Consider the following 12,500-nt stretch of genomic DNA (forward strand, 5'->3'; position numbering starts at 1 on the left):
TATCCACACACACACACACACACACACACACACACACACACACACACACACACTTCTTCATCTCTTTTGACGTTCTGTATTGTGTGCATGTGCTTTGATTTTCTAAAACAAAACTTGAATGCTTTGCTATTTTTTATGTCCCAAGGTTTTCAGTGGACTTAAGACTCTAGCAACATATGATGAGAAGTGCAAAAGTGCAGAGGAGATTCAAACCTCGGAACAAATGGTACGTACTGTAAGTCGCTTACCTTATTACTTGCCATTGATTTGAAGAGTAAACGACCAAAGCTGCTAGAATCTGGATCATGTGAAAAATCTCAAAAATTTTTGCAAGTTTTGTGTTTTTGTGGACATTTTTGCTCATGAATTAACTCTTAGTGTACGGAAAATTATTCCACCTTTGAACGCAGCCTATTTTGTCATCCAGTTTTTCAGCATCACAAAGTTACCCATAACTCCGCTTCTGTTTAACCTATTTGCATAAAATGAACTCCAAACTGAGAAGAAACGAATGATCCTTGTAATAAGCAAATAATTTTGTTATAGACAAGATGGAATTGCTTGGGGGGTGGAGGGGGGGATCCTTTTATTTTTCATGTCCGGGTGTCTTATTTTAAACAAATTTGTCTTGGTTCAAAACTTAGCCTTCTGTTTGATGGTATCCAATGTATGAGAAATTTTTGGTGATGAAAAATATCGAGGGAAATTGAATGGAATGAGGTTTCTGCTTTGACAGTGGATGGCTGTCTTGGACAAGAGTGACTGTATGTCGTAGTAACTTGCATTGTTGAACCCAAACTTTTTTTTATCCAGAATTAAACATTTTTATTGACCCAGTCCTGTTGAAACATGCTAAGAGGAAAGAAAATGGAATGGAAAGGGGGGGGGGGGGAAACGATCAATTGCTGCATGGCAAACAGTCTACGGTAGGAACTGTCCTAATTTTGTTCACATATTTTTGTTTTCTTTCCACAGGCTTTGTACCTTGAGCCTCGTCTTCTGGGTGTCCTGGCGTTCTTCGACACACAGCTCATGAACTCCAACATCACCATGGGGGACAAAGAACTGGTGCGTGGCTACTAGATGCCAACATTATATACTGCCCTAAGCTGACAAAACATCTTTTTTCATTTTTGGTGCCAAATTTATTTTTTTTGCTGAATCGATAGCCTGATCAGTTACCCTCTTTGTGAGAAAAAACAATTTGAAACTGTAAATAGTTTTTGAATAAATTAGAATTCAAATTTCCAAAGAATGCCTTTTTTTTTTAAAGGTTACACTGACTAAACGATTTTTTCACTGGAAACTGCTGTGAATAAGAAAAGGCGTTTTGTTAGTTTATGACAGTATACAACAAGATGGTTCAGCCTTCATAAGATACAAAAATAAGTTCTGAATTAATGCCAATGTGGCATTGATATTACTTTGTGTTTGATACTATTTTGAGGGAGTGACATGTCTTGTTTGCTGGTTGTGGGTCCAAAGATTATTTAAGAAATGATGTTTTAAAAGTGTGGCAGTTGTTAGGCTCTTTGCCTTTGCTTACAAAAGATGTGAATTTTATCTTTTATCGCCTCATTGATATGAATAGTGTCAGTAGTGTTGTAAAGCAGCTGCAGTAAGCTATTTGTGGTTGACTTGCAGTCTATTGAGTGTGTGCAGAGAGTCCCTTACACTTGATTCTGTTTGTCTGTTGGCAGGCTTTGAAGAGTGTGATCTCCATCATACAACTGATGGGATCGAAGCACATCAGCACCATCAGACACAAAGTTATGAACACGCTCAGGTGAGTTGTACAGAAGTGAATAAAATTCCACTTTAACTAACTGATTCCAGTAGGACGTTTGGTTTGCTTTAGCATACATATTTTTTTACATACATACATACATACATACATACATATGAATATACTTACACTCATACTTGAGGCTCACAACGAATTATTATATTGTCGTACACATGCATTTTTTCTGAATCATACCTCCACACTGACAAAAATATGCTATGATCCATTGACAAACTTCTTCTCTCCTTTATTTGGCTAAATCTAAATGCAAATATAATGGAGACTCCTTAAACTGAACTTATTTAATCCGAAATTGGCCGTAAACTGGAAAAAAAGTTAAATCCGTAATTTTTAAAAGCTCTATTTGAGCAACTTCTCATAGAAGTCCCGCCTAACCAAAGAAGAACTGGGGGTCCCACAGATCTTGCTGTATAATGGTGAGGTGATAGGGAGGGAGATAGTTCTGTGACAGAGTTCTGGTAGTTTTCAGTCTTTTGGGTTTTGACAACTTTATCCCCTGAGAATAGAATGTTCTCGCTTCCAAAAGGTGCAGGGTTTTGTAAAGCCATGTGTGTTTGTTCGCAAAAGAAGAGGATGTATGATTTCAAATATTTCCTTGAAGTGAAAGCAACATCTGCATTTTGAGACAGGCAGTGACGCAAAGCAGCCTGCTATCTAAATGGTCTAAATCATGTTGAATCGAGTTTAAAATATTTACAGTCTTAGTGTTAGTATGTCAGGCTTTTTATATTTAGTTAAACTACAGTTGTTGTTCACTGAAGTGAATGTTTGTTTCAGTCAATGGAATAGAAATAGTGCTGTAATCACCTTGACAGTCAATAAAGAATACCCCAGAAAACAATAAATCACCTCTTTTTTATATTTGAAATAAAAGCGAATTAATTGGGTAACCACTACCATGCTTGAAGTCATCTGTTCTTTGTGTTTGAAATAAAAGTGCATTACGAATGAGTGGGTGACTACTTTCTTACACAGTCTTCATTTTTGTTGTAACACAGACTCGCAGTTGATAAATGTTGTTGCTGTTTTAAAAAAAATATAAATCTTCAGGCTTGGACTGCAGTTCACTGAGAAGCCGTTCACGGAAATTTCTTGCAAGGCCTGGAACTGTTTTGTGAGGAGGTACGTTGCTGTTGTGTTGTTGTTGCTGTGTTGTTTTTTGTTGTTTTTGTTGTGTTGTCTCAATGTTGTTGTCTCGTTGTTGTATCATTGTTGTCCTTTCCCAAGGACACAATGTTGGGCTCCCAGATGGGATTCGAACCCATAAACCTAACGCTTGAAAGTCCGAGAACCTAACAATGAACCACTGATACAACATTATTTGGACAGTAAGTATTTATCACACTCTAGCAACAGCTGTTCTTGAGGACAGACTGGTGGGAGGTTGAAGGGTACCATAGGCTGGTCCTAATACTTTTCTTTCCCTTTTCTTCTTTCAGTTTGTATGTCTAACTAACTTCGGTACTTATATGACCTGTTTGTGTTGCAAGTGCCTTAAAAAACTCTTACTATAACTTACATAATACTTGGTTATTGTGTAGACTTGCTACTCATTACTCAAACTTACTTTTCAAAACTCAACTAAGGTTTGTTTTGTTTTTTCCCCCCTTTCCAGTCTGGAGCTGCCTCTGCTGGGTGTGATGATGTCACAGATCATAGCCACGCTGTTGCCGCTGCTGCAGTGTCTACCGGAGCAAGTGGCTCAGATCTTTGACTACATGATAGTGGAGAACAGGTGAAGAAACTCTGAAGGGAGCATAACTTTGGTATTCCTACAGATTTTCTAGTTCTGTTTTTTATTTTTGAATCTTAAAATGGCTGGTGGCAATATTCATACTGTGCACTGTCTGCTTTCCAGGAATTTGAGATTGTTTGAGAATACTATCAGGTCTCCTGGGGTAATAGTATAGATTATAAAGCGCATAGAACTTGCTGGTGAGTGAGAATTAGCGCTTTACAAATGCTATCTATTATTACTGTGAAACATGCAAATTTGAGTTTCTGATTTGGAATGTGACATAACTTTGCTTTTGGTATGATGATGGAATTTTGTCTTCTGTGTTCTAAATAGTTAGTTTCTGTTGTTGTGGAAGGGAGGGTATTTTTTTTACCACCTTGTTTTTCAGGGGGGGGGGGGGGTTGTGTTGTCATGAAATTAGTTTGTTGATATTTCCTAAGTCTTCCTTAAGAGGATGGTAGAATATAGTTGAAAACCTTGCCTCTGTTTGTTCTGTCTAATTATTGTTAAGATAGTTTCTATTGTTGTTGAAAGGGGTATTCGTGTTGTTGTTTTTTTTCACTTGAACAAGTGGCTCAAATCTAGAACAACATGAAAATTGCAAGTAGGTGAAGCTTTTTCTCATTTTTTGTTGTTGTGGTGGGATGTTTTTTAAATTTTTTGAGGTAAATTTGTATTGTTGTTTGCTGAGCGGGTAGTTGGAGGTCCTGCTTGGGGAAGGGGTGTAATGTACTTTTTCCTGATTTAGAAAATGTTCTTCCTCAGAGCTGTGCTGAGCAAACATTTCCATGAGATCTACTTCCTTCCAGACATTCCGGAGTTAACAGACGCAAAGAAGGTCCTGACACAGCATGGGGACAGCTTTGAGAGGTGATGGGAATGCCAAAGGACATGCTGTCTGTCTGCCTGTCTGTCTGCTTGTCTGTAAAAGATTTTTTACAGGCTTCTTTTTTTTTTTTTTTGTGGGACCTTTTAATGTATTGTCTGTTCATATCTTATTATCTGTCTGTCTGTCTGTGTATCTGCTTGTCTGTAAAAGTTGTTTTTTTTCAAGTTGCTTTTGTGAGGGAGATGCTTTATTGTCTGTCTGTTTATGTCTTATTATATCTGTCTGCTTGTCTGTATCAGATTCTTTTTACAGGCTGCTTTTGGGTATTGAATATTTTAATGTCTGCTTGTGTATTTGTCTTATTATTTGTTTGTCTGCTTGTATGTATCAGATCTTTTACTAGCTTCTTTCATGTGCATGACATTTTAATGTCTGATGTATTTGTCTTAGCTGTCTGTCTGTTTGTCTTATTCAGAGTTTACACAAGCTACTGCTATGTGAGACTTTATTTTGTTATCTTTCTGTTTGTTTATCTTGTCCAGATTTCTTGTAAGCTTTTAATGTGAAGACTGGCGTCTGTGGTGTAGTAATCAGGCTCTTTGCCTTTATATGGAGAAGATGTTGGTTTGATTCCCACTATGGAACTTGTGTCAGGTATCTCAGTCTGTCTGCTGGCATGATGTGACCCACTCAACCCTGACTGTTCTTTTACAGGAAAAATTGAAGTGGCCTGCCTCCTAAACGGTGTATATTGCATGGATGAGATGGGGGGGGGGGGGGGGGGGGGGAGACATTATACATCCTGCTGTCCGTTAACAATCAAACAATCATTTGGTTGGTTGAATATACATTCTGTAGTCCTTTAACAGTTATTTGGCTGAAACGTATGCTATTAATACCATGTCACTGTTTTCGTGTTCAGTGCTGACCTCTTGTCATTTTGAGATTAAGATTTTTACCGTATTTTAAACATTTTAATCTGATCATTGACCAGAACCAAGGCGTGCTGTGAACTGTTGTGAAGGCAAACTCCTTGTGTTTTGCGCCCTTATATGGTCTTATGCAGCTGCGAGCGCGGTAAAACTCTTACTAACCAAAGCAAACTTGTCCTTGACCCCCCCAGTGACCGTGACCTGAGGCTTCTCCTAGCTCACTGCATCAAGGGCGTCCAGCACGAGAGTCTGGACGTACGGGAACACGCTCTCTCCAAGCTCCGGAACATTCTCAGGGACAAGCAGGTCGTTCAGTCGTTCTAGTGTACTTCAACAACTCAGCTCTTAGAAAGATTTAGACTGGCATTGATGGTGTTACTTTTAGTAGTTGGACTGACATCTTCAAGTTATATCAAAGAAAAATTTAGCAGGGTTTTTTGGGGGGGAGGTGTTGCAAGATTTTTATTAGCTGTAAATGAAAAGGCAGATGTGACAAGTGGGGCTTTACCTTACCATCACAAGCAGAAGACATGAGTTCGATTCAAAGTGGGGAGAATTTTTATAAAGTATTTCCATCTTTTACTGGGACATTGTATCCCATTCAGCCCAGGTTGGCAGGATTCGAAGCAGCCTGTCTCCTGAATGATCTACATTCAAACATTTGCCATTGAAAAAAAAAAAAAAATTAGTTGTTTTTTTAACTAGATTTTCATTTGTTGTAAATGAAAAGGCAAATGTGACAGGGGTGATTTACATACAATTGAACTGTTTTTGTCAAAAATTTGTTTCTCCTGATATCGAAAAGGACTGATCTAGATTGTGTCACCTGAGGTATAAAAGATTAATACTCAGAATATTCTCAAATTCGAAAAATTGGTGTTTTTAATGAGACAAGGAGATGTTCTCGTAACACATTGTTTCTTTGGGATTTTTTGTTTTTTCAGATGGAGATCAAGAACTACTTATTGAACAACGAACAAGCAGAGCCTGTCATTTCTCACTTGGTTTCAGCGGTGAGCGCGATGTTTAATGGTCGACGAGATTTGTTTAAAAGATAGCCTCATGACAATTTTTATTCATGAATTCTGTATTTTCTATTAATACAGGTTATTTTCTTGTTGTATGAGAAATATTCTGCTTTTGCGGAAGGTACTTATGAAACAGAATTGTTTAGAATTTACCTGTGTGATCCTGAGGAGAAGGGGGGGGGGGACTTTGGACATTGTGCTGTTTATAAAAATGTTGGGAAGACTGATAAAGAGGAACAGTGCGTAATGTATCGTTTCTACTGCATGGATTTTGGCCATATTGCATGAGGTTCTGGAATGTACCACCCATGATATTTTAGGGAATTCTGTACTTACTTTTTGAGATGTTGTTCAACACATGCTCGTACAGTTGGTGTACTGACGTCCGTGGTTCAGCAGTTGAGGTTTTCACCATTGTATTCAAAAGAAGTTAGTTCGATTCTCACATGGGAAAACTATTTTTTCAAGTAACTCCTTCTGTCTGCTGGGATGTTGTTGTGCAAGGTGTGAAAAATATGTTCAATCATTAGGAATACAGTTGCACCTCCTATTTTAACTGTCACCTGTCAAAGAAAATTACCTGTACAAACAACCACTTCTAACTCGCCCCCTTGCATTTAAAGAAATATTATTATGACACTGACCAAGATGTCCACCTGTCTAAAACAACCACTTTTCTCCTTGACAATGGATGGGCCGTTTTGGACAATTTTGAAAGTATTTTACAATCTCAGATGGTTTTATTATCTTCTTTTTCTTGCGTCACAGCTTCTGAACGGGTGCAGAGACTCGGACTCCCGGACACAGATCCTCTATGGTCATTGTTTGGGGGAGCTGGGAGCCATTGATCCTGGAAGGTACTCTTTTATTTAATGGCTGTGTGTCCTTCATCTGCTAGCGAAGTTTTTTTTTTCTACTTTCCATACGTTGAGAACATTAGGTCTTTCCTATCAAACACTTATCATCAAATATCATCCTTATCTCTCTTTCTTTATTGTGTTTTGTTACTCTCTTGTTTTGCTCCTTCTTTCCTATCGAACATCTATCGTACTTTTCTCCTCTTCTTCTTTTTTATGTTTGTTACTCTCATGTAACACCTCTAATCTTCTGGTGCTCATATGACCTTATGCAGCTGCGAGCGCCGAAAAACCTCTACTAAAACTAAACATCTTTAGTTTCACATTTTATCTTCTGCATTTATATGACCTATTTGTGTTGCAAGTGCTGTAAAACTCTTATTAAAACTAAAACTAAATCAACATATTGAGAATAGTAAGTGTTGTCTGACCACAAGAGCTTTGCTGTATTGGGTACAAATATTTTGTCTAGTTACAAACTTGTATTCTTTTCTGTCACTTTTTGTCTATGGTCTTTCTGTCTCTGCTCCCCAGACTAGAACTCATCACCAACAAACCCAGCGTGAAGCTGGCCGACTTCCACGCCAGTATTGACGAGGACAAGTTTGCCTTCAGCCTCATCAACATCGTGGTCAAAGCCTTTCTGGCAGCGACCGAGCCTAGAGTACAGGTAAGATGATTTCATTTCACTGAGATTCCTTTACTCTTTCTGTCTCTCGCCTTTTCAAATTTTTGCCTTAAGGTTTTTGCAAAGTGTGGCTGTTCGAAAAAATGACCACTATTGTAATAACTCTTTACTGTCATTATTTTTTCCCCAGTTTTTTAAAATTAATTCTCAGATGTGCTCAGATTTTGAAGGGGAACATTTTCTAATTACACAAAACACAGAGTAGCAATTTTGACCCAATGTCTTATAGAGGTGCTGATTTTCTGTACAAAGCTGAAAGTCAGGATTTTGAAATATACTCCTTGTTTATAAATATATGTTTGTAATTTTTTCTCTTTTTTGTATGTCATATAAAAAAAAGTCTTGACACAAGATTAATAAGACAATGTAAACCATAATTTTTGAGTCCCTGCGGGCACATATCAATGTGGTTCAAAAAGTTCCTGATTTTTTTTCATAGCCAGTTGCCACCTCTTCTTAATTTATTTTATGAATTATTTTATAACGTAGGTTAAGAGAGCAACTCTGAAGCTTTATATTTGTCTCTTTTCCTTCCCAGGACTGTGCTGCTCTGGCCCTGCAGGAGTTACTTCAGATCTACGGCATCAGCGAGTCAGGAAGCACTCAGGGGGTTAGCCCACACAGCAGACTGTGGAAGATGTTTCCGGAACAGACACAGGAGATACTCATCCCTCTGTTCAGCTCCAAGTAAATAATAATGACTAATAGTATTTATATAGCGCATATTCCCGCCCTATAGCGAGCTCTGTGTTTTGAATCCTCAAAAACATTCTTGGCTTCCCGGGAAGCATACTTCGCTAGCAGCCAGTTAGGCACTCAAACTCAAAGCAAGTTACAATATCTTTTGCTGTCCTCAGCTGAGTATCCTTTCCCGTGTGGATGAAGTGAAGAAAATTCATGTAAAGTGCCCTTCGTCAGTTCGTAATTTAAGACCCCTTATGGGTCAATGGCTGAGAAATTGTTGCTCTCCACATAAAAAGTCTTGATATGAGACGTATTAGTCAAAATGATCAGTAAATCTTTAGTCGTTTCCACAGGTCCTAAAAGTTGAGGATTTTTTTTTTTCATTGCCAGTTAGCACCTCTGTTAATGTCCATCTCCACATCACGAGTACAGCCTTGAAATCTTTCTAAACAACTTGAGTTCCAGAGTGCCACTTAGCCCAGTATGATGCCAATTGAGCCAGCCAAGCAGCCAAGGATATTTTCGATAAAATCATTATTCTAAAGAAGTATTTGTCCATCATCCTTAAAGAAAGCTGCAAATTGCATAAGTCGCTGAATAATGACTGAAAGCTAGAATTTGACCAGTCAGACCAAATTTGAACATGGAAAGAGTGCCTTTTCAACGCCCGCCCGCATATATGTGCTAGAACATTACAAAGGAGACAATCACAATCACCTCGTTTTGATGGGAAACACTGCCACACCCAGCTTGTTCTCCTGAGGTGGCAGGCACTTTTTGACTTTCACCTTTCCTATCATATGAAAGAAGCACTGAGAGGCCAGCACTATAGCAATAATGAAGAAATAAAGGCTGCTTTGAAAACTCGGCTAAAAGACGAACCTGCTCACTTCTAAGAAGCTGGCATATGTAAACTTATGAATAGGTAGACAGTTGCTATTGAACAAAATGGAGACTATGCTGAGAAATAGAAATCTGATACTCAGTTATTTCCTTTCAATTTTAGGTATGATAGCTGCAATTGCTTTTTTACTCTCTTAGTTAGAAATGATTTTGCTTTACTTTTTTACTCCCCTTGTAGAAATTTTATGGTAAATCCATTGAGACATTTCCAAGTTTTGTTCACTTATGTTTGGTGAAAGAATCTGATTTATATTGTAATAATTTTTTCTATCACACGGAGTGAAGCAACAACTTTTTACTATTGTGTATGTGGTTTGAAACTCATTGAGCCTGAAATTTTTGTCAGAAAAGGCTATGAGATATTTGTGAATCTTAATCAAACATTTGTCTTTTTTCTTTGACAGATACCGACTTACAGTTGATACGGATTATGCAAATTACCCAAAGCCACTATATGGGAGTGAGAGAGGAAAAAATTTCAAGGACTGGGTCTCGAACTGGACAGGATACTTAAGTTCCAAGGTAGCCACTGGTTTGAAGTTCGTATTTTGTGTCATAATCATAAATCGGCTGGAATTATAAGATAGTCAATAATTTAAAAAGGATGAGCTTGGGAAATGATACCAAACGATGAAAAGTCTCATATAAACAACTTTTCAAATATTTTATCTTGTAATAGATAATAATTATATTAGTTTTATTCTCCAGAAACCTGCATGTCTCTGTTGATCTCGTCTGTTGTCTGTGGCTTTCTAACACTTTTTTTCTTAAATAGCTTTGACTTTTTTTCAGTGTCCTGCTTGTCATATAAGATAGTATACTATATTGATAAACCAGACCAGGTGAAATGTTCATATGTAGAATTTTCTGCGTGGTTGAATTCAGGCAGTTTTTCTACTTGATTTTCTGTAGGGATGAAACTAGACAAAATTTGGGGGGGGGTATAATTTGTAGTATAAGTAGACCCGATGACATTTTAATGTATTGTATTCTTTATATTTAAAACTGAGATTTTATTTATGATATTCTGCACAGGTAAAACCAGGTGAGATTTTGTTATTGATATTATGCACAGGTAAAACCAGATGAGATTTTAACGTATGACATTCTGCACAGGTAAAACCGGGCAAGGCGAGACAGGTGTTCACTGCGTGTAGTGCCACCAAACGTCACAGCATGCAAGTGGCTCTACATGTGTTGCCTCATGTGGTCCTGCAAGTGTTACTGGACGGCTCAACTACTCACGTCAAACAGGTGAGGTTTTCTCTGACACGTTCAGTCTGGAGATTTATTTGTCATAAAAATAATGGAAAGAGCAGTTATGGAAGCGTTTTTCTGTTCAGCAGCCTCTGATATTTGAATAGGAAAAAAAAATAGTTTATAATGAAATAGTAATATTATTAATAATAGCAGTTTGTCTGTCTATGTCTGACAATGGCGAATGCATCTTCAGAGGAGAATTTATTTCTGAAAAGGAAATAAAAGAAATAAAGATTAAGATATTTGTGGCTTCTGCTATGGCCACTGAGACCAATTCCTGCAGAGAAGAGTTTGCCACATTCTGAGAGTTTAAAAGCTTCATTTTTACTTGTGGATATACACAGCTTGTGGGCTTCTCTCTTGACTTCAACATTTCCAGAAGCCTAGACTAAAGGAACAGTGTGTGGTTGGGCGTATGCTCTGGTGTGGCTTGTTCCTTATTTCCTGTCAAACATCCATTGTCCTTACCTCTCCTCCTTTCTTTGTGTATGTTACTCTCTTGTAACACATCTAATCTTTGACACTTATATGACCTAATTGTTTTGCAAGTGCTGTAAAACTCTTACTAAACCTTGACAAAAAGAACAATCGGTGAGGTGATTTCCTTAATCCTTTGTCCTCAGATGTTTGAGGAGCTGATGGAGGTTCTGAACTACATGCAGAAGCCTGAGACCAGGCTTGAGAGCGCCTCCAACTTCCACCACCTGAGTGCCCAGACGGTCTTCTCTATCCTGGACTATCTGACCATGTGGTGCAACCACCGGGCACAGAGCCTGGCTGCTACAACGACAGCTGCTGCCGCTGCCAAAGGTGAGGGGGATGTTTTGTTTTACACACAGTCTGGTTCAAAGTTAGGGGGATGTTTTGTTTTACACGTAGTCAGGCCGGTTCACGGTTAAGGGGATGTTTTTATTTTACACACAGTCAGGCCGGTTTAAAGTTAGGGGAATGTTTTGTTTTACATACAGTCTGACTAGTTCAAAATTAGTGGGAAGTTTTGTTCTACACATAGTCTGGTACAAAGTTTGGGGGGGGGTTGTTTTACACATTTTACACACAGTCTTGTTGCAAAAGAGAAGGAGGAGGGTTTTTTTTTACACCATCTCGGTCAAAATTGGGGAGGGGTTTGTTTACCCGATGCACGCCGTATCGTGTAAAGGGATGTTTTTTTTTCACCCCCACCAGGGCGCGTTAAATGTGGGAGAATGTTTTTTTCTCACACTCTGAGAGTTCCAAAAAAGGGGAGTTGTTCCCCACATTTCGGTCAAATATGAGGGTGGAGGCGTGTTTTACACTCAAAGCTAGGGGGACATTTTTGTTTTACACACAGTCTTGTTGGTTCAAAGGTGAGGGGGATGTTTTGTTTTACTCACAGTCTTGTTGGTTCAAAGGTGAGGAGGATGTTTTGTTTTCATAAAGTCTGGCTGGTACAATGGCTGCTTCCACTGCCACTTAAGATTTGTGGGATGTTTTGTTTTACACTGTGGTAGAGGGAGGGTGTTTATTTAATCTTGGTGAGATGGGGGGGGGGGGGGCAATTTTCTGTTCTTTGTGAAATACGGCCGATAATGTACGCTGCCTGACAGTTGACTATAGCTCAGCATCTGTCAAGTGACATTATGGTATTTCTTCTTTCTGACATGTTTTCTAGGTTACTTTTGTCTTTTTTCTTTCTTCGTCTTGACACACTTTTATGTGACCTTTGGTCATTTCTTCATTTTTCAAAAATTTTCCAGGCATTAATTACGAGAAAGACGCGGGGTACCAGGCTGTG

The 12,500-nt window shown here is 38.4% G+C and overlaps 1 protein-coding gene across 1 annotated transcript in view; it reads left to right on the forward strand.

The window, feature by feature from the left end:
• Nucleotides 1-12,500, forward strand: part of LOC101856065 (serine/threonine-protein kinase ATR) — a gene marked incomplete in the record, with an annotated part of 74,155 nt that overhangs the window by 32,539 nt on the left and 29,116 nt on the right. Inside the window, 15 exon segments of the mRNA XM_013081704.2 lie at nt 146-226; nt 976-1,068; nt 1,701-1,786; nt 2,858-2,929; nt 3,423-3,542; nt 4,311-4,415; nt 5,498-5,612; nt 6,251-6,319; nt 7,103-7,191; nt 7,726-7,861; nt 8,418-8,566; nt 9,871-9,988; nt 10,583-10,720; nt 11,350-11,536; nt 12,463-12,500. The exon segment at nt 12,463-12,500 is cut by the window's right edge and continues 141 nt beyond it. Of these exon segments, the coding sequence (XP_012937158.1) occupies nt 146-226; nt 976-1,068; nt 1,701-1,786; nt 2,858-2,929; nt 3,423-3,542; nt 4,311-4,415; nt 5,498-5,612; nt 6,251-6,319; nt 7,103-7,191; nt 7,726-7,861; nt 8,418-8,566; nt 9,871-9,988; nt 10,583-10,720; nt 11,350-11,536; nt 12,463-12,500 (1,596 nt within the window).

This window comes from Aplysia californica, unplaced genomic scaffold, assembly GCF_000002075.1.
Source record: "Aplysia californica isolate F4 #8 unplaced genomic scaffold, AplCal3.0 scaffold00007, whole genome shotgun sequence".
NCBI lineage: Eukaryota > Metazoa > Mollusca > Gastropoda > Aplysiida > Aplysiidae > Aplysia > Aplysia californica.